This window comes from Aulostomus chinensis, chromosome 4 (assembly GCF_037954235.1).
Source record: "Aulostomus chinensis isolate RoL2024-O1b breed Wild chromosome 4, RoL_Achi_v1.0, whole genome shotgun sequence".
Taxonomy (NCBI): domain Eukaryota; kingdom Metazoa; phylum Chordata; class Actinopteri; order Syngnathiformes; family Aulostomidae; genus Aulostomus; species Aulostomus chinensis.
Genome location: NC_141323.1, coordinates 4,680,661 through 4,708,235, shown reverse-complemented (window position 1 = coordinate 4,708,235; position 27,575 = coordinate 4,680,661). Strand labels below are relative to the sequence as shown.

Sequence of the window (27,575 nt, the reverse complement as noted above, 5' to 3'; positions counted from 1 at the left end):
GTCAATTATATAAGGGACCAATCACATGCCGCCACGCGCGGGACCACTAGCGCCTTCCCCGCTTGGAAAATTCACGCGAGGGTTAAAATCAACGTTTTTTTAAAGTTCCTGTTGATACTCTTAATTATGTTCCTAAATAATATAGTCGTGTCATTACTAGAATTTTTGATACGAAAGCCTGTTTTTTTTTTGTGAGTCACATCCGGCTCTGACCGGAAATGACGAGTTTTCCCAGCTGTCATGGCTGAGAAGAAGAATGTTTTGGGGCTTCCCCTGCTGCTTTTGCTACTTGCTGTGGCTTTTCTGCATTTATTTATTTGTCCTTTCACTAAAGTTGAGGAGAGTTTTAACCTACAAGCGGCGCATGATCTTCTGTATCACCGCTCACACTTCGACCAGGTAGGAAGCTGTCATATGCTAGCAAGCTAGCTGGCAAGCTAACTGTATCAGCAGTGGGAGCCAGAGTCACAACAACACCGTTGTCATGTCATCGAAAAGTTAATATTTTTTCAGCTTTGTTTATGTATCAACTTATATTTGAGGAGGAAGGACTTGACATATTTATGAATAATAATTAAAAGATAACAACAGGTTAAAAATGAGATTTCTAGAATTTAAAACTTCCCTCAATCCTTAAAGTAAGTTAAAAAATTAGTGAAGTATTCTTTTGAAAGTTTTGTTGAAAAAGTAATTATCAAATTAAATTTTTTTTTTTTTACATTCGAGTCAAACCAACACATTGTATTTTATCATGCTATAATATTTTATGAACTTTAACAGTGAAGACTGAATTATTAAAGCTCATGGTTATTATTGATAGCTTTATATTACCAGAGCAACTGGTAAAGCTGCAGACAAACAATCTCACTCTTCATTTAGTTGTTTTTCTGGAGGGTTTGATGATGTCAGTGGATCTTCAACAACAACAAAACAGACGGATTTAATCTACCTATAAAGATCATGTGATATAGTTTCAGATTAAATGTCTGGTAGTGTTCATGACGTCTTGAGCCTGATGAGCGTCTGTACTATCTTTCAGTATGACCATCACGAGTTTCCTGGTGTGGTGCCACGGACTTTCATTGGCCCCCTCTTTGTCTCCTCCCTCTGCTCCCCTGTTGTCCTCCTGTCTTCCCTGCTGGACGCACCAAAATTCTACGCTCAGCTGATGGGTAAATCCCAGAGATCTCAGTCAGCGTCTGTACGCGTCTCGTCTTGTGAATACTGTAGCTGTAACTGATGCCCGGTGTGTTGTGTGCAGTCCGAGCTTCCCTGGGAGTTTGTGTCATTTCTGCGCTCTGGCACATGCAGAGAGAGGTGAGGCGGCAGTTCGGCTCCACCGTCGCAGGACTCTTCTGTCTGATGTGTGCATCCCAGTTTCACCTCATGTTCTACAGCACCAGGACGCTGCCTAACGTGTTTGCGTTGCCGATAGGTAGGAAGCTCCAGTCGCCTCATTACACGGCGACTCAGATATTTATGGAAGACCGCCACCTAACTTGATGATGTGGATTTCAAGTTCTCATAGCCTTCACGTCCTGGATGGCTCAGAAGTACAGCAGATTCATCAGCCTCTCCGCCCTGGTCATCATCGTGTTCCGCTCGGAGCTCTGCATCTTCCTGGGCCTCATGTTGCTGATCTCGCTGCTGAGCAGGAAGCTGGGTGTGCTGGAGCTGCTCTACCACGCTGCTCTGGCTGGGATCTTGTCCCTGGGTAAGGTGGTGTTTGACAGCAGGCTCAGGAATGACGAACACACCGGGTTTTGATTCTTAGTCTTTGATTGGCAGCTCTGACGGTTGCTGTCGACTCATTCTTTTGGAGGAAGCTGCTGTGGCCAGAGGGTCAGGTGCTGTGGTACAACACGATTCTCAACAAAAGTTCCAACTGGGGAATATCCTTTAACGTACTCAGGCTAACCTGACAGTCACTTGTCTATTTACAGTATATGGAGCGTTGTGATGGCCGGTGAGGGGAAATCTTTATTTTTCTAGGACTAAGGAGAAAGATATGTATATTTTCAGGCCTCAAGATGTCATTTCTTCCTTCACTTTAATTCATTTAAGGCCACAAGGTATAATTTCTTCACTCAGTGTAGTTATTTTGAGTAAAACTGTAATTTTTTTGTCAAGATATAATAAAAATATAAATCAGCTAAATTGAGTGAACAAGTTATATCTTGTGGCCTCAAAAAATTCTTTAATTACTTTTTTAATTGAGTTATTGGAAGGGTTCTCCTTAACTCTCTCCTCCCCAGTAAACCTCCCCCTTCCTCTGGTACTTCTACTCGGCGGTGCCGCGGGCTCTCGGATGCTCGTTGCTGTTTGTCCCCGTCGGGCTCCTGGACAGGCGCGCCAGGCTGCTGCTGCTGCCCACCGTCGGCTTCATCCTCATCTACTCGCTGCTGCCCCACAAAGAGCTGCGCTTCATCATATACACCTTCCCCGTGCTCAATCTGGTGGCTGCGCGAGGCTGCTCCTTCATGTAGGTCCAGACGTAAAACTCCAGCCACGCCAACGAAGGCGGTCAGTGAGGTATGAGGTCGATTCCAGCAGCTTTTTATTGATGACGTATTTACTCTCTATGTGCTTTTAGTTTGTCCAGTTACCAGAAATCATGGATGTATAAACTGGGCTCGCTGGTTGTGGTGGGCCAGCTGCTAACCAATGCAGCGTACTCCAGCGTTTGTCTCTACGTCTCCCACCATAATTACCCAGGAGGCCGAGGGATGCAGGAAGTACACAGGCTGTTGCCTCCTACAGCAGGTGGGACTTATTGTAGCACCGCCGACGTATGTATGTATGTGGTACTGTGCATGAGTATGAAGAACTTTATTCATCCCAGCAAGCTTTTCACTTTTTTTTTGTAACAAAATTAACGATTGATTTAGGATTAATCACTGACATCACTCACACATCAGATTTGTCCTTTCAGACGTATTTCTTCACATTGACACCTTCGCTGCTGAAACTGGAGTTTCTCGCTTCCTGGAGCAGAACGGACACTGGAGGTCAGGTCCGATTCTCTACAGTTATTAATATCATCTAAATGTTTAGTATCTGTGTTTTCTCGTATTTTCGCAGATATGACAAACGAGAGGACGTTGGCCCCTCGAGTCCTGAGATGCAAACGTACTCCCACCTGCTCATGGAGGCCAACGCCACCCAGATGGAGCTCCTCCGTCACACTCATCAGCCCCTGGCCTTCATGGACGGTTACAGCGGCGTCGCCTTCAACATGTTTCAGTTTCCTCCTCTCAGTGTGCGATTAGAGAGAAAAACTGTTCTGATGGAGAGAAGAACTCAAGTCTGAAGCAGTGAGGTGCCTGAATGTAGACTCGTGTTCTCCTAATGAGCAAAAGTGAAGGAAACCAGCAGTGCTGATGGGATCGATGGGGATCCTCACCCTCCACTGGTCTGCTGTCACGTCCCAAGTCGATAAGTATGTTGAATGGCATTCGTTTGGTTTTTTTATTTCAAATGTCAAACGATAGTTATGTTAGCTATAAAAACGTCAATGTACAGAAATGTTGTTGTCATGAAAAACCCAGAATAAATGACATGTTTTCTTAAGAATGAGGAAGCCGTTTATGGACGGTTTAGTTTTCTCTACCCCAGGATGTGACATTTGTCAAGGTTGTTTTTTTTGTTTTAAACAGATGAATAAATCTGGATCCTTTTGATCCAATTTTTTCCTGAATCTTGTATATAATTTCACCAAAAATGTTTATCTGAATTAATGACGCGCAGGGTTCAGTCATGAAACTCTTGGAAGAAATCAAATTTGCAGACAGAAATTTCCCGCCCTTGATTAAATTGAGCAGGTTGATGCTGTATTAAACATTCACTTTGAACACACTTTAACATGGATTTATTGACAGAATGTAAAACTTTCTCAAAAGGGGCAGCCACATCATGTAAATTTACTGATAAATGCTTATGAACGCCGTAGATTTGTATCATTAAATGAAGGTAAACGGCACTATTCATGAAAAAAAAAATCCATCTCCCTTTGAAAGCCAAAGAAAAACCTCAGCAGGTTTGCATAAGGAAAACCTTTATTTACAAATGACCACAAAATTTGCATGGTTCCAGTCTCAATGCTAAAACATTTATCAAATTAGGTTCAGAAGTAATTTAATATAAAAATGTACAGTACATTGCTTTACTCAATAATAGACCCATAATTTAATCCCCTGAACATAAACTTAAATTGTGCTTAAGAGACAAATCGTATATTCCAAACAAACGGCTTATTCTGAAAATACAGCAATATTTTACAGGATCTTATTAAAAACATTTCAGCAAGTAAAAAAATGTCTATTTCTAAATGACAGTACCATGAGCCACAATTTCACAATGAAAATTAAATAACATTAACTTAAAACATCTTTCAGTCACAGCATTTATTTTTGGGCCATACTTTTCATTCCAAAAAAGAAAAAAAAAAAAAAAAAAAAAAAGAAACTCTGCATCTATCTTTAATTCATAATATTCAAAAGCATCCTGACGTGATCAGCGCAAAAAATTTAACGAAATATTTACAGCATTTTGACCTGAAGTAGTTTTTGGATAAGGCACAAGGAGAGAGTAGACAGAAAACGGAAGAAAAAAAAAACAAAACATAAGCAAACACACGTCACCAACCCCTACAGCTAGAAAAACCCTCCCTCCCTGATACACTTCTGACTGAGACTTTTCATCACAACATCTCCAAAGTGTTTAACAGTAGTACACGAAACGATAAAACCTCCAAACCTGGCCTTTGCATTGAGAATCAATCAGTGTATACATTGATATTTTACATTACACAACAGAAATAAACCCATTTCACAGCTATGTCTCTTGGTCCTTGATAAAGAGGGTTCAAGTTAATGCTTCATTTTAGATCAGTACTGAAAATAAATCAGAGGGAGGTTGACCTTGAGGAAGAGCAGACCCTCCATGTTGTCCAGCAAAGGCCTGGGGTGGTTTAGGGCACAGTTGACACTCGCTGTGCTGAACAGAGTCTCTGCTGGGATGATGCTGGGAGGGCAGCCCACGTAACGGGCAGCTACTTTGGCAAGTTCGGGCCACAGGAACTTTTTAAGGTTCCAATAGTCGAGTGGGTCACAGCTTTGATCAAGTATGTCCTCCTCAAGATACTCCAGCACTGCCAGTTCTGAGGACTTTGGTTTCTCCTCATGTTTTATCTTTTGTCTTATATCGGCCATCAGGGACCAGAGGTTGTCCTCTGACTGTGGGGTGTTGGATGACATGGGGGCCTCGTTGCAGCCATTGGGCAGCGGAGACTTAACTGCAACTGAGGTAGAAGAGGACAAGTCCAGCTCCTGAATCAAGTCTTGCTTACACTGCTCGGCCTCTTCCTCTGTGAACAGCGAAGTCTTGTATCGTGGGTCCAGCATGGTGGCCCAGGTGTATCGTGGGTCATGCAGCGTTGCCGACATCCTGCTCACCATGGCTTCTTTTAGGGACTTGAGCATGTTGTCTATGCCCACAGTTTCATCAAACAGCAGGTCTATCTTTCTATTAAGGATGTGAATGAGTGGTATCACTTGTCCCAGAGTGGCAGTACGGTTGCTCATCTCCCTGCAGGCAACTTCGAAAGGTTTCAGTGCATTGCAGACAGACAGCATCACCTCCCACTGATCGCAACTGATCATTTCCCTGAAATTGCACTCGATCGACATCTCGTCGATGGCTTTCTTCTGCTCCACCAGGCGCTCCAGCATGAAAAAGGAGGTCCTCCATTTGGAAGGAACATCCTGAATCAGTTGGTTCTCTGGCAGCTGGTGGACCCTCTGGAGCTCAGCCAGTTTCTCCTTGGCCTTTGCAGAGCGGTGCACGCGTTCACAGATCTTTCGTGCTATACTCAGAAGGTTCTGAACCATTCTCTGGCTCTTTATGGCTTCGCTAACAATGAGGTCAATGGTGTGTCCAAAACACTGCATGGCGACATGGCCATGGTCCTCCAAAGTGTTTCTTATGGTGTTGTTATCAGTTACAGTGAACCCCCTGTTTAACCCTGATGAGGTGATCCAAGAATCCCACAGATACTCAAGCTGCTTCGGGATGTCATGCATATCGTGATCGCAGTCTATTTGTGAGACACTTAGGAGAGCGGAGCAGTGGAAGTCCTGACCCTGAGGTCTGACACTTGACTCGTACGTCGCCCAGTGGGCGGTAAGGGTCAAGTATTCCCTTGTCTGGCTACTGACCCAAATACTAGTTGTGAAGTGGACAACACCACCCTCTGCCTCTTTCAGGTGTGTCAGCACAACATCCTTCACCCTTTCGTACATATCTGGTATGGCAGTGCTGGTAAAATAAGAGGAGGGTGGTAGAGAATACTGGGGCTGGAGGTACTCGAGTAGTCTGTTCAGTCCAGCATTCTCCACCATAGCTGATGGCTGAAGATCCAGTGCGAGCATTTCTGCAAGAAGTTTGGTGATTTTTTTGGCGACCGGGTGGTGTTCATCAAACCTCTCCTGGCTCTGTTCTGTTTCGTTAACGTTAACAGAGGTATCTATGAGCTCTTGTTTGACTTGAATTTCAGCAGACGGCACTTCACCTGAGATAGTATTGTTACTTTCAAGAGCATGTCCATGAAACCTCTGCATGTGCCTGAAGAGGCAGCTTGTGCCAAGGTTTGTAGTCTTTTTGCCTCTGCTAATTGTGCGGCTACAGTGCAAACAAACCACCTTTGTGGGGTCAGCAGGTGAAATAGAGAAATGGTTCCACAGTTTTGACGTCTTCTTATGGAAAAACAGGGGTTTTATCTCACTCGTAGGATTTTCAGCTTCTTTGGTTGAAACTGCATCCGCTGTGGTGAGGTTAGTGTAAGGATGAGGATAGGGTTCCTTGTCGTCTGCAGCTTTTTGGTTTTTGAGGACGTCTGGGTGGCGTCTCATGAGGTGCCTCATTAAACAGCTTGTACCAAAGTCGCCCCGTTTCCCCCGACTGATGACACATGGACAGTAACGGCACAGTGCTTTTAACTGGTCAACTGGTGACACGATGAAATGATGCCAAACTTCAGATTTCACCCGTTTCATGATTTTCTTGTTTTGCTGGAAAACCGAATGATCCTGATTGAGACTGGGACCCTCAGAGAGATGAGACGGTGAGGATGTTGTGGGGGGCGTATCCTCCCCTTGAACTCTGAAGGACAGATTGAGAGAGGACTCCTGTCCTGAGAAATCCATCACCTCATCGGATTCCTCTTTTATATCCATGCCTTCCTCTATGGTTTGAGGCAGTTCGTCTGATATGGTGTCAGGAGAGGATGGCAGGAGGGGTGATTCTTTTTTTATTTCCAGTGGGTCCTGCAGTTGTGAGCGGGACAAAAGCGAGGGTGGGTTTGAGTAGGGTGGGGGAATGTGATTGCCCTGTCCATTTTCCTCAATGACTACCTCTTTGTGGGCCCTCCACATATGACGAATGAGGCAGCTCGTCCCCAGATCTTTTCCATTTTTACCCCTGCTGAATTCATTCATGCAATGGATGCAAACTGCTTTGGAATTGTCAACAGGTGAAAGGTAGAAGTGTTTCCAGACAGCTGATCTGCGACGGGAACTAGAGCTTTTAGGGGTGCCAGGAAGGCGCTCGGGCCCGCTGTCTGACATGTCTTCTAGGTTGGTGTCATTGGAATGTGAGGAGGACAGTGTGCTGCACACGGTGTCAGTGTTGACGACATATGGATCTACTTTTGGTTCGACTTTGGGTAACACTTCTTTGGATGACAGGTCTGAATTATCAGCTGAAGAGGTGGACGGTGAAGTGTTCTTTGAGGCAGAGGTCATAATGCTGTTTGACAAGTCTCCGTTATTTGGTGAGTTTGGGGAAGGAGGTATCAAAGATGAGGCAAGAGTGCTTGACAGATTGGAGGATGTGTCTGCTCCGTCTTGTAAAAGCACAGTGGGGTGAGCCCTTCGTACGTGCCTCATCAAACAACTTGTACTGAGGTCTTTCTCGTTCTTACCCCGACTGAACTCTTTCATACAGTATAAACAGATTGCTTTGGTACTGTCCCGTGGCGATATGCAGAAATGATTCCATGCAGGAGATTTTTTCCTTGGGTTGGCATGACTTCTTATAGATGACAAAAGGCTCTGGGTGACGGCGTCCATGGCAACATCATAAAGGGTGCTTGTATATCCACTTAGTAAATTACTATATTCATCACCATCTTTAGTTACAAAGGGACCAATTGAGCTACCAAATGCGAGCCTTTCATCATCCGGGGTGTCCTCCTCCATACCATTTGCATCCCCACTATCGTCTTTGATATGTTGACTTGCTTCATTACCATTTTCATAGTTTTCACTCTCAGCCTTCTCCTCAGTGTCAGTGTTAAGCCATTGGTTTGGAAGAGATGGAGAAGCTGGATCAGTCTCTTTTATCATGTCTGAATCCAACTGTTTATCACCCTGAGAAGATAAAGGGATAGAGAGGGGTGAGTCTTTATCCAGTGTTATTGAGGAACAAGAAGATGATTGAGCATCTGGGGTCTCGTGAGGGTGAATGCTGTAGGATTTGAAAACATAACCATCCTGGCCCTCAATTTTCAGGCAGGTCCCCTTTGCCTCCCTTTTCTTTTCTGCGGAGCCATTAGTTTCACTGACCATATCCTCACTCAGGTGAGAGACCTCTTCCTCCCCGTCCATGGCGGCAGCCCAATGGTTTCAGTTGACTAGTCAGGCCTGCGTTGTCAAATGTAATCAGTTTTTTTCAGGTCTAGTCATTGATACAGCAGCTCTCAAGCAGGTGTTGTTATGTTTGTGTGGCTGTCCAGGACGCAGGGAGCCTGCCTGTCCGTCTCCATTTATGACGAAAATAGTTCCACCTCTCCGCACACTGCCTGGAATGAGGGAGAGAGAAAACAGGTCAAAGTGCATCCTGAATATATAACAAGCTTCCAAAGCAACATGTACGCCACAACAACAAAGAAGCAGCACACTTACAATTTCACTTTGATTTCTATTCATCCTAACTACAGGTGGGCAATATGGACTGAAAAAAACTGGATGATAATATTGCACAGTCATGTGGCAATATGACAATAACATCATACACCACCACTTTTGGCCACAAGTCCCATCAGCACACAGCCTTTAGGCCTGCGCAAACACACACTGATGGAAAAAGAAGAGTAAGATTTCAAAAATCAAAATGCCAGATAAAATACAATCATGGATCCACCATCAAACACTTGTAGGATTCATGATCTAACGCCAGGATACTCACATGCAAACGCCGTTAGCATTGTTTGCTCTTTATCAGAGGAAAATGTTAATATACCAGCAACAGCATGATATGGACAGTATGACAAATTCTTGTCATAAGCAGGATGTGTAATGACATTAAAAAGGTAATAAACCTGTGTGTTAACTTGCAGTGCAACTGAAGCCAACCTGTATAACTATAAAAGATGAGCCGCATGTTCTGGATGAAAGTATCTGCTATAGATAACGTACTTTTAATGATCAGGATTGTGATCAGAGTTAAATGTTTCAATGTCCATAGATATAATGAATGAAAATCCTGATTTGGTATGAAAGCCTGTCATAATAATAATAATAATAACCTACTGTACAATAAATCAACATGATCTTAAGAATTTTACATGGTAAAAAAATATTGACCATTGCATTCACATGCTGTTCATATACTGAAGTCTATTTTTTTATGGTTAATTTGATGAAGTTTCATTTCTTTTGGATATCTCTTATATTCTCCACATTCTAATTCTTAAGTCTGACTCTGAATATTCTTCAGAATTAAAAGTTATTCACTCTTTGAAAGGGTGTGTTTGCATTAAATGCAAAAATGCTCTTTCATCAAAGTCATTCCTTGTAATCATAATTTCTGTGGCAAATTTTCATCCAACTGAATCCGATGTTAGGGCAGGCCTCAGTAGCTGTGTCCACGTGGGTTCACAAAAAGCTCCCTACACAGAGAGTTCACCCCCCCGGACTCCTCCACACCCGGCACAGATATCCTCTCCCCACACTACCGCACTACCCACAGGGATAATTAATTGTTCACGGCTCCTCTCTGCTTCTACGTTGGTCGTAAACGATTCACAGCCAAAGTTAGACATCGGCCGGTCCTGGACATGGTGCAGAGTTACTACTTGTGTTTAAGGAGACTTCAATAGTTATTTCAGCAACAGCAAAAGCTCACCATTTACACCCCCCCCCCCCTGCGCGCGCGCGCACACACACACACACACACACACACACAGAGCAGTTGTAGAAACCAAAGATCAGACCAAAGAGAGCTGGAAACCAAGTTACCTTTTCATAGCGGCTTGTAATAAGGAGCATGTTATGTTGTGATTATTTTAGTTTTCATACAGCTTCAGATTGCTGCAGTGAACATGGTGGCTGTCATACACACTCACACGCTGCCTTCTCTTTAGTACAGATAGAAAGCAATGAGATGGCTCTTGTGCAATCATGGCACTTTGTCAGCCTTATCAGCACAAATCATTATGCAGACGGACAACTTTTCATCATTTTTTTTTCTTGTGGATGTTGCCACAGGAAACAAACACCTATCAGCAGGTTCATATGCTTGCATCTACGCTCACAAGGTGCTCGACCTGTGCAGTAAAATCAAGTTTCACCAAACCTGCCCCACTTCGTTACTCCTGGTATTACCTACTTTGGTGAAATGAACATGGAGACAACTGAATTTGCTGTTAGACACCACCACCTGGCTTCAAGTCCTGACGAGGACCCACTTCAGGAGCCTCTGGTCCTCAAATTGTAACACAGCAAATATTTGCGTGCACCGTTTGGAAATGATGATCATCCACCAACAGCGGGAGCGGTCGCTCAGTAACACCCAACAACTTAACTACTGTCACTGCCCCCGAGAACCGGACCGTATAATGTTCACCGTCACAATCCTGCATAATAGAGGCACATTTACAGTCTTCACTGTTGATTATTCATATATTTCATTTTAGTTTGGGGAAATGATGCTAAAACCCTCCTCTTGCTCCGTTGGCTGTACCATCTCATGGATGATGGAGATGATTTAAGACTGAAAACAGGCCGCAACTTGAGATCCTGCTTAAATCTTCAATACAATAAAGACAATATTTACATATTTTGTGAGATTTTAACACTTTAGTCACTGATGTTAGGAGGTGATAGTTGTTTAATCAAACCCTTACATGGTTTGGTGGAAATAAGAGACCAAAATAATTGGAGTGAATGAAGTACAGACGCAACATCAACTGTAGCAGTAAAGCGTCCACTATTGAGAACAACTAGTACTTGACTTTGAACAGCATGTTCTGTACTACATTCTGCTTATGTTACAGTAAGTAATGTGCCACGTTCGACTGATGCCATTATTAGCAGGAATAGTGTGTAAAGCACACAGCATAATGTAAAAATAGGGATATATAGAGATACCATTCTCATAAAAGATACATACGTAAATTGATCTAAACAAATGCAGAAACTAAAACTAACTAACACAAATAAGGCCAAAAACGACAATTAGCAGTGTGGAAACGGGATTAGTCTACACAACTAAACCCGTCTAACTTGTAGCAATTTTAATTTTCGTAAACATTATCAATCCGAGTCAGTGAATGTGGACATTTGTATGTCCGTATATAATAACAGCAGAGCTAATTTAGGCAGGCATTTACGAACGGGTGAGCCATTTCCTGGGTGAAAAGTGACAGCCAGCTTTTCCGGGTTTGGCTCAAGTGCTAGTCCGGAAGATGCGAAAGGACAGCAGAAAATAGCCAAAGCTTGCTAGCTTCCATCTCCTCAACACACGCCAACGTAAAAAACAAAAAATGGTCTTCGGACCCTACATGTCGGCTTTCAGCTGACCCGTAATGAACAACACCTATCATAAAGATCTCCGCGACCCTCAATCCACCAAATATCCACCGTTAAATGTATACATCACGCTACATCATCAGTAAACACCGCGGTGGCTACCCTGATGCTAACGGGTTTAGCCGAGGGGCTAATACACACACGCAAACCAGACCACTCAGGTATAACACAGTCACTACCTGGCGTCGAGGCGACAATAATGGGCCGTCGAACTTCTACAACTATCCCGCCGTCGTATTAATGTCCAGTGAAATGCGTTTCCTGCGTTTTCAGCCCGCACCGCAACTGCTAGCTGGTTAGCTGCCAGCTAGGCCACACACAGGACACACTAGCTAACCTGGCGAGGCAGAACCCAGGCAGAACCCAACCCAGCTCAGACCAGTTCTCACCACGACGCCCCGGTCACATTTAAACTCCACCGGGACGCGTACACGAGCTCGGCGTACTTACTTTGACGTGTTGCGATGTGATCACAAGGTTTTCGGCTGCTAAACAGTTAAATATGACACATTTGATTGATCCGGAGGGGGGCTCACTTTGTTGCTTTTGTCTCCTGGTTTGCTCGCAGTTCACGTTCGGCCGGAGCAGCTCCACACAGCGTCGGACGGAAGGAACACGTTTTAATGATGTCACCGACCGCTAGGTCCTCAGCACGGCGAGGGGGGAGTGATGCATTTAAATATACCACCACGGCCATTGAAATAAGTTCTGCGTCGTATCCTTTTTTTCCCGTAATGTAGCCTTTATCGCGATTCACTGTTTAATTAAGTGTGCTAATGTACTTATTATCGAGTTAGATTAACGCACAAATATTAAATAAATCACTTTCTCCTTCAGCACAGCCAAGCTCCTGCTGAGGGGCAGCGGATGAGAGCTGCAGTCAGTCACTACTACCCGCGTACAAGATTTGAATACAAAATAAGCTTTTTATTCCTTTTAATAATCCATAATAGTTTATGAGGCTAAAAATGGATGTGGAGTGTTGAACTTTGCTGTTCAATCTGGGGCGCCTGTCCCGCATGGTACCGACACGCACGCCTGTGGTTTGCTGTGGTTTGCTGTTGTTGTGCCCGCGTCCTGCGCTGTCCTCTGGCGTCTGGTCAGATGAGAAACGCCGAATCAAAAAACAGCACATGATGGATGGACACGGCATTTCTGAGCCTCACATCCGCTGTCATCGTGTTATGCCCCCCACCTCCCCCTTCTCCCCCCTCTCTACTACAGAGCCAAAACGAGCTAATGCTAGCGGGACTTATGCTATCGCTTTGTTTGGACCTTTGTTTGTGTGTTGCATGTGAGGCTCGACAATAGGCAATGCATTGATTGTGTGACAGATGGGCTTTTGTGTGTGAAACTCACTAGCAACATGACCTCCAGCGTCACACGTAGTAGTGCGTGCGGGTGGGAGTTGTCTGGTGAGAGGCATTGTTGTGTTGGGGGATGAGCCATCCGTGCCGCTGCTGCTGCTGCTGCTGTTGCTATCCGCCCCTGGACGACTGTAGCTAGCTAACTAGAGGCTCCAGTCTATGAATGGTCCACAAAGCAAATAATTCAGTGCTCACTATCGAGCATATCATCGTAACTTTACAGGCACCAAGTCGGCAGCTTTGTGTTTTTGTTAGTAACTGAAAAGATCCCAGTATCGCCCGCTGGATGAGAACATTGTGTACGGAAACAGAGCCACTTAGCAGGCCGTACCGCCGTTGCTTTGTACGGCTGCTGGCAAGCAACCGTCTTCAGCTAGCAAAGCTGTTCTCGAATCCGAGGTATGTGGTTTTGGACTTTATTGAATTCGTTTTATTGATTTATGCCGTAACTACAAGAAAGCCTGAGCTGCATTTGGAAATGTGTGTGTGTGTGTGTTTTTTTTTAACACCACGCATTCACTAAACATTGTTAAGGTTGTTGTTGTTTTGTTTTTTTAAAGCTCCTGTTTGACGCCATTTGTCCCGTTTAGGGGGTGGCTAGCCATTCTTGCTAGTTAGCTGACTAGCTCGCTAATGTTACTGTTAGCAAGGTTTGTTATCTCAACTGCAAATGCAGTTCTGTAACACCAAACGGGCGACTGCAAACTCCTGCGCAGTCACATTCGAAACGCCTTGTGTGGCCGCCTCCCACCGCATTTAAATGCCTCGGTTCATTGACTCCAGTGCTACGTAGAGCTGGCTAACTTATGTCACATCCCTGAAGACTTATAAACGTACGTCCTCTTAATATTCTAATAACGTCAGAACGAGTGCAATGGGAGCCAAATCACACAGTTTGGTTTAAAGAGCTGAAGTTTCCGTGTTCAAAACTCAGGCTGGTCTCAGTGTACAAGTATAACGGCTGCTTATTTTATCTACACAAGTTTATTTTGTAACATTTAATACTTCCATCTTCATAAAATTGATTCCCATGGTACCTTATGTGTGGTGTATGATAAAACTGGCCTGTCATTGGTATCTCCAGATATTGGTCATAGCCACAGTCCGATTATTATTATTATTATCATTATTATTATTATTATCACATTGTTATTTTTGTTGCTGCTGTTGTGTGAAGGGAGATGTGTCTGTAGGATTTCGCATTGTGGTGTAACCATTGTGGTTTTACTTTGCACTTAACAATAAACTTCCTGACTTTTGAATCAACGTTCAAGGCTTTACTTATTTGCTGAGGACACAATGCACAAAAAAACCCACTTTTTTCAAATTTACAATGCTCAAATTCAGTTTGTCAGTTGGCACGAATGTGAATATCATTTCAGCTTTTTTTTTTCCAGATATTGACATTGTTAAATATGAGCTGTAAAATATGGGCAAAAATCGAACATTGTGCCATTGTTGTACTTGATTCTAGTGTTGCAAATCTCAGATGCTTTCTCCGCTTTCTGTCTCCACAGCAACACGGAGCATCAAGATGAAGAAGAAAGCACGGCACCACCGGGTCACGGTGTCACAGAGGCCACCATCTCCCATCAAGCCCTCTCCCAACAAGCAGATCCTAACTTACGCCCAGGCGCAACGCATGGTGGAGTTTGAGGTCGATGGACGCATCCATCGGCTCAGCATATATGACAAGCTGGATGTGATCTCAGATGATGACCCCATGGTGCAGGAGATGATGGAGTGCACCAGCAATAAGGAAAATGCTGAGAAACCCCAGCAGCAGGTCCTCCTGCGCTCAGTGCGACTAAAAAACAATCAGGAGAAGAGAAATGCAGCTCTGGGCATCACGGCTCATAAAGAGGGCGGTAGCCATCATGACACTGCTAACGCTGGTCCAGCTCTTCCAGAGGCTAAATTTCGTACTGTGGAGTATAACCTACCAGCGGTCCCTAAGCGACCAACGTCCTTTTATAAGTACGAAGAAAAGACAGAGGAAGAGCTTGATGAGGAAACAGAGTACGACATGGATGAGGAAGATTACGCCTGGCTTGATCTGGTTAATGAAAAACGACGAAATGAAGGCGTCAGTCAGGTGTCTTACAATGTTTTTGAGTTCCTCGTTGACCGCTTTGAGAAAGAGTTGTACCTGGAAAGCTTGGATAAAGGCAGCGAGAAGCAAGCTTCCATCGACGAGGACGCCGTCTGCTGCATCTGCATGGATGGCGAGTGTCACAACAGCAACGCGATTCTGTTTTGCGACATGTGCAACGTGGCTGTGCACCAGGAGTGTTACGGCGTGCCCTACATCCCTGAGGGTCAGTGGCTTTGCAGACACTGTCTCCAAGCACCCACCCAACCTGCAGACTGCATCCTTTGTCCCAGCAAGGGTGGAGCAGTAAAAAAGACTGACGATGACCGCTGGGGCCACGTTGTGTGCGCCCTCTGGGTCCCTGAGGTCGGCTTCTCCAACACCACCTTCATCGAACCCATCGATGGCATTAGCCACATCCCACCAGCCCGCTGGAAGCTTACTTGCTACCTGTGTAAAGAAAAAGGCGTCGGCGCATGCATTCAGTGCCACAAAGCCAACTGTTACACCGCCTTCCATGTCAGCTGCGCCCAAAAGGCTGGCTTATTCATGAAGATGGAGCCTATTAAAGACGTCACAGAGTCAGGAGAGGCCACCTTCTCTGTGAAAAAGACGGCCTACTGTGGAGCACACACACCTAACGGCTGCGTACGGAGGAAACTCACTATCTATGACGATGCCAAACCCAAAAATGGACTGTGTAAGAAAGTGGACAAGGGGAGAGGAGTTCAAGGACAGTCAAAAGGAAAGCAGAAGAAGAAGAGTAAGAAGCCGGAGCCCGAACCTGAGAGTGAAGCTACAGCCCCGGTTACTGTGCCTACCTTTCCTGCTCACAGGTACCATCATGGCCGTGATGAGGATGGGAGAATTCACCTTAGGGCAACAACTAATATCTGGAAAAAAAAAAAAAATCGCTTAGTCTAAAAACCCAGAGGTGTTTGTTTCATATTAGAATCAGTGTTTTGACACAGGAACACTTGAAACCCTCACCAGAGTAAATGTTTGTTGTTGGTGGTTGCTGACTGGCTGTTACAGGATTGGATCACATGACCCTGGTTAATGTTTGTCAGTGGGAAGCCTCAGTCAACCGTGTGTCAGATGCTGGTTGTTATTCTGTGACTGGCTGTTGAGGTGGTTTCCTTTTTAGTTATTTTTTTTATGAATAAATGGAAATCTATTAAAGTAAAAAGGAAAAAAAAAATGAAGCCTCGATAGTCACAATTTTCTAATAAGTTTTTATTTTGAGATAAAAAATTCAAATTCATAACAAACAGGAATAATTGAGATCAGAAGCTGGAATAATAGTGATCAATTTTGGTGTCAAACACAATTTTTTCGTAAAAAGTCTGAATATCAGAAAATCCATTTATGAAAGCATAGATTTGATCAGCTATGGGTCTCCAAATCTTCTAAAGGAAAGTCAAAATAAAAAGTAACGTCCATGAGATTAAAAGTAATGAGTCAAAGAGCCAGAATTATGGAGACTGATTTGTTCTTAAAAATATGACTTCTTGTATTTTATAGTTTTGAATTTTTATTTCTAATAATGACTTACCAAGCAGATGTTTTTATTGTAAAGACTACATTTTTTTAATACTCCGAATACTGACAACCAATCTTTGGAAGCTCAGTTTTCACAAGTTAAAAAAGGAAAGGATTGAATTTATTTTTTTTTTCCAAATTGGTGGAATTGAGCCTCCATACAAATAACTTCTCACTTCATGATGGCCGTAAGAAACCCGTCTGAGTGTGGGGAGCAGTTTTTATTTGGCCGGTGCTGTTTGTGCTCATGTGTCTCTGTGACCTTCCGTCCCTTGCAGGTTGCAAACCATATTGAACCAGGTGTCAGTCCAGAAGAAGAAAGCCTTCGTGGAGCTGGTCCTAAATTACTGGACTCTGAAAAGGCAATCCAGGAACGGGCTTCCTCTGATCCGACGCCTCCAGACAAGCCTGCAGACGCAAAGGAATGCGCAACCGGTTTGTTCATCAGTCAGTCCATCACAGAAGACTCGGTCTTCTTTCTCCGTTGCACCAGTAGTTTGTAGACTCCAACAGATTAATTCTGTTCTTTCATGTATTTTACTGCCTGCAGAGCTCCCGTTGACATACAAAACCATTTCACTGCTAAATGTAGCGTGATGGTTTTTATGTAAAAGAAAGCTTGTAAAAGGGAGTTTCTCTCGGCGCAAGCGGATGGTGATCTTTTCTTCTCTATTTCATTGTTTTTGGACTCTCCTGTTCGCAGAAGCAAAACGAGGAGGAGAGCCGAGCGCTGAAGGAGCAGCTGAAGGAGTGGCATCGACTCCGCCACGACCTGGAGAGGGCCCGGCTGCTGCTGGAGCTCATCCGCAAGAGGGAGAAGCTCAAGAGGGAGGAGGTAAGTGCAGGGCCTTTTGAAATATCAGACTATTACTTTTCTGAGCCTTATATGCAACATGAACAATAATGTTTCCTTTTTTTGTGCGTGCTATAGCTTCGGTTCCAGGAGACGGTCTTAGAGATGCAGTTGACCCCCTTCAGTATTTTACTGCGAGCCCTCTTGGACCAGCTCCAGGCGAAGGACCAGGCCAGGATCTTCTCCCAGCCGGTTGATGTCACCGAGGTGAATTTTAGTTTGTATCTTTTACCCTCTGCATGGTGGACTCCTAATATTGAAACGTGTGTATTTGCCATGCGTCACGTTGGTTCATGTGAAATGGGAGAAGCACATAGATGCTAAATCATCACATCACAGGAAGAGGGAAGAGGGTGAGATCTTCCATGTAGAGGTCCAAATTAATAAAATCAGGCTCTGAACCACTGCTACTCCAAGCACACATCCACACTGTGGCACGCGCACACACACACATACATACACACACACACACACACACTCCACTCCACTCCACTCCACTCCACTCCACTGACTCAGTCCACAGCACAAGTTAATGGCGGCTCAGGTTATAAATCAACACACACACACACACACACCCCCCAAGCATCCCCAGGTGGTCATGTAGTGTTGAGCAGTGTGGCTTCCTGGTGGAGTGGTTGTGTGTAACTTGAGACTGAAGAGCAGTGGCAGGTTGTGAGTGGAGGGTGTCTCCTAGCAAGCCCGGCTATCTCAGTAGAGCATGAGACTCTTGAGAATCTCAGGGTCATGGGTTTGAGCCCCATATTGGGCGTGACTTTTTAGGGCGCATTTCCACCGGCTCACTTTGGCAAGGGTCGGGTCAGTTTGACCCTGTTTCCATTGGCCCCAACTCGGTACTAACTGTTACCATTTTGGTCCCTGTTCCGCTGGGGTTCCAAGCGAGCTGAGCAGGGACTAAAATGTGATGTAAACACATAGCGGGGCGCTCATTGGGTAACTTAAACGCCTAGGTTGTCTACTTCGTATCATCTTGGCCTTGGTGGAATACTGGTCATCGCTTGGTAAAGTCTTTTATTCTTTTCTTGGGTGTTCTGCTTCGCCGCTTGAAGCCTCGCCTGTCTGCCCTCCCTCACTTTTAGTTGAAGCAAAATCACTGACCGAGCAACAGGCATCACGCTGCCTCCATGTCCGTCATTGTTGTGTTGCACACAAATTACGTGGCCGGAACTCTCGGCCGGTGAGTCCACCCACGCTGACGTGGTACCCCGTGCTAGTGGAAACGCACCTGTACCGAGCCGTACCGACCCGACCCCACCAGACCCAAGCCGAAGTGAGCCAGTGGAAACCTGCCCTTAGATTGTACTGAAGCTGTTCAGGGTCTTGGAGGAGACCAGAACCCAGTGTACTCAGTGGCTAGCGGGCAACTTTGGAAGCTGCTCAACACTGAGAATCCTTGCGTCCATTCATAATCTACTTCAAACAAATTGCTGTTACAGTTATGATACAGGTTTTTGCCTTTTTTCCCGCCTGTTAAATGGGTTTTATTTTGGGATTTTGGGGCTTCATAGGTAACATTTGACTGACCTGACCAGCGAAGAAGGTCTGGTCAGGTTCATCTGTTATTGTGAGCAGCATCAGATGTTGCGTTTGAACACATCTGGTCAAGGATGTTTGCTGACCATGTCAACTGCTGCTGTTCCCTGCAGGTGCCGGACTACCTGGACCACATCAAACACCCAATGGACTTCTCCACCATGCGCCAGCGCATCGACGCCCAGGAATACAGCAGTTTTGAGCAGTTTGAGGGTGACTTCAACCTCATCATTGACAACTGCCTGAAATACAACTCAAAGGACACTTATTTCTACCGGGCAGCTGTCCGTCTTCGAGACCAGGGTGGGGCGCTGCTGAGGAAGGCACGGCGTGATGTTGAAAAAATTGGTTTTGACACAGAAAGCGCAATGCATCTGCCGGAAGCTCCGGAAATCAAAATGCCCCCTTCGTTTTCTTGGGAGGACGGTAAGAGCATAGCAAAGACACATTTCTCTGGATTGCGAAAGTCATGTATTAATCATCTGATTTTTGCTGTTGTTGTTGTTGTTGTTTTAATTATTATTATCCGCATTGTAGTTGACCGTGTACTCGTGCCAGCCAACCGGCAGCATCTGTCCCTGGACAAGCAGCTGCAGCAGCTCCTGGAGAAGTTCGACCTGACCTGCTCCATGAAATCCAGCCCTTCCCGCAGCAAACGCATCAAGCTCCTCAAAAAGACCATTAATGACGTACGCAGTGAAATAAGCCTCAAGAGAGTCCTACCCTCCCCCCACCAGCACCACCACCACCATCGTTCTTCCTCCACAGCCACATCCACATCGGCATCATCGTCGTTGACTCCCCACCAGGCAGAGTCAGGGAAGCCTAAAGAGGACACATCCAAGCCTAATGGACATTTCCCTGATGACGAGGGTACGTATGAACCACTGTGGCTGTGTAGGGAGGTTGAAGAGAGTCACATGCTCTGAATTTTCTGTGGTAAGGGTCAGAGGTCACAGCCTTCGCAGATCAAAGCACTGCTGAAGAGTCACATGCTACCCCCTTTCCAGTGTGTCTGAAACCTTCAACTAGAGCTGAAGCTTTTAGTCAAATCCTATGCCCTGGCACCTTTCCTGTGGCAGCGAACATTAACAGTGAAATTTGTGCTCATTTTCAGCTCTGTATTGTAATTCTGGAATTCAAATACAGAAGCTTTGCTGGAGTCCAAGTTTAAAAAAAAAACCAAACATCCTCTTTTGTGCCATGAAGGCTGTAGATTTCATCCAAGCAGGCAGGTTCCGTTCCCCTCTCTCTCTTTTCCTAGAAGCCTTTTTTGTCTGGTTGGCGACCTTTCGAGGGTCTGGTGAGGGTCAGGGTTCCCGTTCATGGGGACGTGGTGCATTTGGAGCAAATGACCGTGTAAAGACACTGTTAATGGGTCAGCATGATGTGAAAGTAAAAACAGCTGAAGCAATTATCACGCCTCATTTTTTGAAGCACCGACAACGTGCTTATCTGGCGTTATTACATGATAGCAAGTATGGAAACACAGCGGGTATTTCAGAGAGTGCATTTTGATCGTTATTAGCTGTGAAAAGTCTGGAAAGCAAATCCTATTTTTAGTGCCGATTTAATGGCAAATAAAGTGTGTTTTATTTGACCTGGTATTCTGTGGCTGACACAAAAAAACTGATATTTACTGCAAGTAGAGAAGCTGCAGCTTTTGTACAAACTGAAAATGGTTCAAGAGGCTTACTGACACAAAACCTCTTTCTTCGGAGTCTCAGAACCGGACTCTGACACTGTCAGGATTACACGGAGGTGATGGTCACGCTTTAGCCACGGTGCAAACAGGTTATCACAGCGCTGCGTCCTCACAGTATTCTTGTGTGCTCTCCTGGAACCGATCCTTGAATTGACCAAAGGAGACAGAGTACCAAACATCGACCAAAGACCAAAAATCTCTCACCAGAAGGGTCATGTTGTCACTGCAGAGGGTTCCTCCAGCTTCAGCTCACAGCACGTTTGCTCAGGGTTGATGCATCTGGTAAAGACTGATCTACAATGAATTAGTAGAAGAAAGAAAGAGGGGTTTTTCTCAAGGCTTTTGAACAGATGAGTATTTTCCTGTTTCATTCTGTCATGTACCTACCAAAGGGTAATCTGCAGCATATCTGCAACTGGAAGGCAGGGTTGGTATTAAATTTAGTTTAGTTTATGTGTTCATTTTAACTTGTTCAACATCTACACTTTCAAATATGCAAATAAATATAAAATGTATTCAGAAAGAATGACACACAAGGACCAAAAGGCTCAGACTGAAGACTGAGCTTATGACGCCTATACTTTTTAAAAGTCAATGTTCATAACTCCTAAAAATTAGATTTAAAGAAGTAAACGAACAGATCAAGTACATCTGAGTTCATTGCCTTTATACATGGAGAAGCGAGAAAGAACAGTACATACACACAATAGAAAGATATTCATTCCTCTGATCTATACTTATTAATCTTGTATTTATATTAATTCAAAATATCTGTTTATATATATATTAGATATTAAAAATGTATACTAAATATATGCACACTGTCTCTATACCTTTTGTGTTAAATCACGGAAGTTGTGGAACTATATTTTGTGACTCCGAGTCCTTGAGACCACCTCCTATCTGTTGATCTTTTACTTCAGTACAGGTGTGTTGTGTTCTGTGTCTACAAACACTAAGCGTGATGAACATGTGTAAAATAACGATGTCTTTCTGTTCTTCCGCTCCAGGAGACAAGTCTCTCCCTCCTAAACTTGAGCTGTCAGACTCCATTCCTCCACTTTTCCACTCGGATACAGACCCCGAGCCCCCCACACTCAAGCCCATCGACGCCGGCCCAGACTGTGACGACAAGCCTCAGGCCAAGGGTGACAAGTTCATCGGGGAAATCCCAGACTTGCTGTCCTCTCCGCTGCGCCTCAACGGCCACTCCCATGACGGCCTCCAGAATTCCCTGTTTGACGGTGACATGGTGGTGGCCACATCCACTCTAGCGGAGCCGGTGGGCACTGTTAACCGGCGCACCGCTGTGCTTTTCTGCAAATCAAAAGGCATCAGCCCTCACAAGCCTCCGAGGAGTGGAGACGAGGACAGAAAAGAGGGCGAGGAGGAGGAGGAGGAGGAGGAGGAGGAGGAGGATGGTGAAGAAGGCGCACAGCTGGGCTCTAAATCCTTCCTGTCAGTGGTGATACCCAAACTGGAAACGCTACTTCACAGCAAAAAGAGGAAGCACAGCGGTGACAGTGAGAATGAAGGCAACGAGGGCGAGCGTGACGAGGAGGGGAAGTCCCCAGTTAAAAGACTTGACACTGGTAAGAGGCGCACAAAGGAGAAGGAGCTGTAGATGTTTGGTCCCTCTTATTCTCCAGCTAACTACAGAACACAACAACAATGCTCCACACGGCTGAGTGTTTCTTTGCATTTCTTTAAGCACCTGATTAAATTAGTACAACAGTATTTAGCTCTGCTGGCAACCAGCAAAACATTGCAATTAGCTGCCACTCTGCTTACAAGTGGTCGCAGTGAAATCCCAAAGTACACAGCGGTAACAACAGACACTTGTTTTCTCTCATACATCAGTTGAATTAGATTAGACAAGTTGGAGCTGGTGCACAACATCACATTCTGACAGAAATGGCTCCGAATTGGATTGTGGCTGACTATTTTTGTTTCTACCCCACCATTGCTGCTCAGGCCTGTCAAGCGGTTTCCTGGAGGAGAAAGACGAAAAGGAGCTTGAAGAACCCAGCAGAGCCAGTCGAGCCATGGAGCCACGAAGACGCTGCGCCTCCGAGTCGTCCATCTCCTCATGTAGCAGTCTGCCTGGAGGCCCCAGGTAATTGCCCAGATACAATTTATCTTCCCTCGGTCTGACCTTTTTTTGTGTGTGTTTGACATCATTTATCATCATTCAGGCAGCTATCCTACCTGAGGTCCTACCACGTCTGTGTCAAAGCCAATACATAGGTTATCTTGTTTTTTGTTTTGTTCCTAGCACCATTCTCAGTCTTCCAAAATGTGGGAAAGGGAAACCTGCCCTGGTTCGGAGAAACACTGTGGACGATAAGAGTGAATTAATCGCCTGCATCGAAAATGGGAATTTTGCAAAAGCTGCGCGAATTGCTGCCGGTGAGTTCAAATCTGTGAGGACCTGTTGGGTCACATTTTGTGTACAGTCTCAATAGTAGAAGGGCTGGAGGCTGTAGAGCCCAGAATTCCACAAACGTAGAGGGAGAGGCTCATTCCCAAACCGGCCCCTATCCTGGGTCAGTTGGTATGAATTCACATGTCCACCAGAGGGCGCTCCTCATTATGGGGGAGAGTGTAAAAGCTTTGGGACGCCCCCCGTTGCTTTCAGCAACAGTAAAAAACAGTCTCTATGGTTACGCCAAGCTTGTTTGGCTGCCGTCATGCTTGTCCTGAGCTTGGCGGAGGCTTCAGTCTATAAAACATTGAGCCTCTGCCATAAAACAAAGGCTGTTTTATAGATGCTGCGTGTCTTCCAAGTCAAGTGCATTTAGGGACAAAGTGATTTAACCAATCGCCTGTCAGTCCTCGATGAAGCCAGACGGAGAGCAGTTCAACTCGTGCATGTGCATGACCACAAGTAATATTTTACAAGGTAGCAGATGGAACTTAGATTTGTGCGATGTTTCCTCTATTCTCAATTAACCATTGCACCGGGGGACAGTGGAGGTAGTGGAGTTGGCTTCCGTGTGTTCCTGCTGATGAGGGGTGTTATCATCCAGGCCCCCTCCTCGCTGCTGGACTTCCTTCAGTTGACGAACCCACCAAGCAAATGCAGACAGAGGATAGGAGCCGGTTTGGGCTTGAGCCAAATCTTATTTTCACTTTGTGAAGCAGATTCTAACGGCAGAGCCCATGTTCCGCCCCTCTGCCATGTTATTTTACATAATCACAGCGGGTTTCTATTTAACCGCCAAGCAAATTTGAAGTGAACAAAAACGGAAACTTAGCTCAGGAGTGCTTCCATCAACTTGTTTGAAGCGGCTGAACTTGCCAGCGCCTGTTAATGTCGGAGGATGGCAACGTTACGAATGCCTGCGACAAACAGATTTGAAGAAGAAGAAGAAGTTATCTGGGCCAGTACATCCGTCAGCCAGAGACAAGTGGAGGGAAGTCTTGAGGAAACGCTTCCAGTTGGGCGAGTCGGTTTGTTCTAGAATTGAATGCGTTACTTTCTGTCCTGGGATGGAAGGAAGGGTAGTTTGCACATTAATTTGTTTTTGATAAAGGCCAAAAATCTTGTGTGGTATTTACCCCCCCCCCCCAACTTTTCTCATACAATACTACAAAATCATCAAAATATGTTGATGGAAACACGACTGAGGTGACACGTCAGCTACTCCATGGCGAGGTAATAGAATAACATCAAGCTTCACTGTACATTTACAATTTAAAACGTATGGTGTGCTTTTGCCCTGCAATTGGAGCGCGCTGTTCAGCAGTTTGTTGTGTTTATTCCCAGATGTCTGCAGGCAAATGCATATTTCATTCATCAACATCAAAGAGTTCTTAAAAGTGTAATGTGCAGGAACCTGGTCTTCAGACACACATGGAGAGCAGGGTCGGAAATTAACAGCAGCCAGCGGCCAAGTTCTTGTGAGTTTTGGCAGCGAGCGGCGCGTCTCTGTAAGTCTGCCCGTCACCATGGCATGCAACCAGTCAGCATCTGGAGATTCTTCCCTCATCTGAAATTCATATTCGGCTGATTAAATGGGAAAGGTGGCTGGTAAATTGCAATATCTGTCACTCACCACGGTTCTTAAAAAGGAAAAGTTAATTTCCCACCCTGATTCACTCGATGCTCCTGCACTTAACAGAGCGGCTTTGTAAACATGTGAGTTTAAATCCACCCTGATCTTGTTTGGTGTTGTTCCCGCTTCCATAGAGGTTGGCAACAGCAATATTTGGATGCCCGCTAGTGCTGCAACTGTTGCATTGGAACCCCTAAAGCTAGTGTGGGCCAAATGTAGTGGATACCCTTCCTACCCTGCCTTGGTGAGTGTTTGTGGGAGAGAAGTTTTCTTATCATCTCTTTACTATCAGACTGACAGCAATAAGACTCTTTTCCCACCAGATGAAGCAGTAGTTCTGCTGTTTTTCCTCTAGGTGGCAGCCTTCAACTGTTAACTAGTTAGATGACCTTTGCATGAAAGGACAAATGAAAAGAATCCTCCTGCCACCAGCTGATAGAGCGCATGTGATAGTCGCTGTGTGAACATTTACGTTTCAGGAATGAATCTGTGCTTTTGGTGAAAGTTTTTCATTCATGAGTACACGCGTGTGGGTTTGTGTAACTCCCTTGCCTCCCCTGCTGTGTGTAGATCATCGACCCCCACATGCCGCGTGTGGGCTGCCAGCACAATGGGGTGTCCATCCCCATGCCCCCCATGGATGTGCTCCGCATCGGAGAGCAGATGCAGTACAAAGCCGAAGAGAAACTCTACCTCGTGCTCTTCTTCGACACCAAGCGCAGCTGGTGAGTGCTGGGAGGATTTGAGCCGGCGTGGGTTTGTGCAGGGTGAAGCTGTCAGTCAGCTGATCGCTCCTCCACAGCTCCAGAGGCAACATGTAGCGTTCCCCTCTCAAGGCTTTTCAAGTTTTGACGGTACTCCCGTCACCAGGGAGATGTTTTCAGCTTCTTTACAGCAAAGATGTCAGGGTGAGAGCAGCAGTTGTATTTGCCTCTTGGAGCGAAGTCCTGACAAACAAGAGAGACCGAAAGGAAGTTAATGAAATAAGAAATGAATCGCATCTGATCCAAGAGTGCATTGATGACAATTAATTCTGGTGTGATAGGGAGATGTCCTTCTCAGCTGCAGCTAATCAGGGTCTAATCTGTGGAAGGTGCTGATAGCCTGGCAGGTTGGAAGTGTTTGCAGCTCTGCGCGTTTGAGCTGTCATTTCATCTGTGAGGAATGCTAGTTCTGTGATATTCCTGGAAATAGTAGCAGCCCATCTTTCCCCCCTTCAGGCAGTGGCTTCCCAGGTCCAAGATGGTCCCCCTGGGGATGGACAAGACCATAGACAAGATCAAAATGATGGAGGGACGAACATCCAGCATCCGCAAGGCTGTCCAGATCGCCTTCAGCCGCGCCATGAACCACCTGAGCATCGTGCAGGACGAGCCAGTCAGCGACCTCAGCGACGTAGACTGACAGCACCGGCTGACTCTCTGTCTCTGTCACACACACACACGCACGCATACACACACACACACACACACACACACACACACACACACACACACACACACACACACACACACACACACGTACCTCTCCTGTACCAAATACCTTTCTCTTCCTTCCACTCCTCCTTCTGTCTCCGTGGGAGACTCAAATGTTTACTGGGACACCTGCCCGTCACAGGTGGTGTCTGTCCTCATCCATTCCTCCACACTCCTCCTCCTACCATGTGCCGATGGGATACGGCTGCTGCTGAAATGAATGTGTCTAACGTCTCCACCTTCAGACTCGTAACTGTGCTTAGAGACTGCCCCCCGCCCCCCACCGCAACCCCCACCCGCCTTCACACCAACCAACAACTGTAACAACCTGCATCATTTCAAAACATTAGCCATTGCGTTACAGTTTGGACACCGACTACGTCTGTGTTGTCAAGACAAGAAGGTCCCGCCGTACTGGTGGACTTTGGCTGGTAACTTTTCAACTCAGCTCTGACAGGTTCTGTTCTGATGAGTTCCCCTGAATCGACCTCCAGGGCATTACATACACAAATATGCATGGAAACTATAATAAAATGCAAAATACAAAAAATAGGCTTATCTCCGCCCCCTTACACTCCTCCAATATACAGAGTCCCTTTTAAATCTCTTTTTTTCATTACGACTGTGTGATGTAGTGAGTCAAAATACACACTTTGTACAGGAATGTGCATCCCTCTTGAAATTTGGGACCATCCGTAAGTCACGTGACCAACAGGAATTAGCATTGCCTGAGTCGACGGAAGGTTGACCGAAAGTTAATTCTCTCGCTTCATTTTTTCTTTTATGACTGTGTCAATCTCAACATTAACTCCCAAATTATTTCTTAAATGCGATCATGATCCTTTTTTTTTTTTTTTAAAGCTTGTTTTTTGCGAAACCACTAAAACTTAGCGCTAAGTGTCGTAATCCTATTAGCACTGATGCTAATGATGCATTTCATGTATTTTCAAATTTTGTGCTCAAGCCTTTCGTTTGGGGGGGGGGGGGGGGAGCGAAAAATGAATCAAACGGACCGTCGCTCATTTTGAACAGCCTCCTGTTTTATTAGATTCATAAAAAGTGCCG

At 45.2% G+C, this 27,575-nt stretch overlaps 3 protein-coding genes and 1 long non-coding RNA gene across 8 annotated transcripts; 2 read left to right on the top strand and 2 right to left on the bottom strand.

Moving 5' to 3' along the window:
- The first annotated feature begins 88 nt into the window (after positions 1–88).
- Positions 89–3,697, top strand: alg12 (ALG12 alpha-1,6-mannosyltransferase). Of its 2 annotated transcripts, none has more exons than XM_086201161.1 (9): positions 89–399; positions 1,040–1,172; positions 1,262–1,435; positions 1,520–1,714; positions 1,789–1,893; positions 2,260–2,482; positions 2,594–2,763; positions 2,933–3,008; positions 3,055–3,697. In XM_086201161.1, the coding sequence occupies exons 1-9, from the start codon at positions 241–243 to the stop codon at positions 3,308–3,310; spliced, it is 1,491 nt and encodes a 496-aa protein (XP_086057287.1). In that variant the 5' UTR covers positions 89–240; the 3' UTR covers positions 3,311–3,697. The 2 variants fall into 2 exon arrangements, with proteins under 2 accessions (XP_086057287.1, XP_086057289.1); XM_086201163.1 differs by having other exon boundaries at positions 91–399; positions 3,082–3,697.
- Positions 3,698–3,830: 133 nt separating this feature from the next.
- On the bottom strand, positions 3,831–12,511 carry zbed4 (zinc finger, BED-type containing 4). 3 transcript variants are annotated; one of them, XM_086201160.1, is made up of 3 exons: positions 12,318–12,460; positions 8,622–8,857; positions 3,831–8,426 (listed from the first exon to the last, which is right to left on the bottom strand). In XM_086201160.1, the coding sequence occupies exons 2-3, from the start codon at positions 8,661–8,663 to the stop codon at positions 4,887–4,889; spliced, it is 3,582 nt and encodes a 1,193-aa protein (XP_086057286.1). In that variant the 5' UTR covers positions 8,664–8,857; positions 12,318–12,460; the 3' UTR covers positions 3,831–4,886. The 3 variants fall into 3 exon arrangements, with proteins under 3 accessions (XP_086057286.1, XP_086057285.1, XP_086057284.1); XM_086201159.1 differs by having other exon boundaries at positions 3,832–8,857; positions 12,404–12,511; XM_086201158.1 differs by having other exon boundaries at positions 3,832–8,857.
- On the top strand, positions 12,271–26,586 carry brd1a (bromodomain containing 1a). Of its 2 annotated transcripts, none has more exons than XM_086201156.1 (13): positions 12,271–13,633; positions 14,752–16,162; positions 17,147–17,315; positions 17,572–17,703; positions 17,800–17,928; positions 19,386–19,698; positions 19,810–20,145; positions 21,988–22,569; positions 22,952–23,093; positions 23,253–23,386; positions 25,170–25,279; positions 25,606–25,760; positions 26,256–26,586. In XM_086201156.1, exons 2-13 carry the CDS (start codon positions 14,769–14,771, stop codon positions 26,437–26,439), a joined length of 3,780 nt encoding a protein of 1,259 aa, XP_086057282.1. In that variant the 5' UTR covers positions 12,271–13,633; positions 14,752–14,768; the 3' UTR covers positions 26,440–26,586. The 2 variants fall into 2 exon arrangements, with proteins under 2 accessions (XP_086057282.1, XP_086057283.1); XM_086201157.1 differs by having other exon boundaries at positions 12,274–13,633; positions 17,147–17,303.
- Positions 15,550–16,348, bottom strand: LOC147262368 (uncharacterized). Its single transcript, XR_015112362.1, has 3 exons — positions 16,317–16,348; positions 16,148–16,219; positions 15,550–15,776 (listed from the first exon to the last, which is right to left on the bottom strand). It is a non-coding gene; the product is annotated as an uncharacterized LOC147262368 (long non-coding RNA).
- Positions 26,587–27,575: the final 989 nt, after the last annotated feature.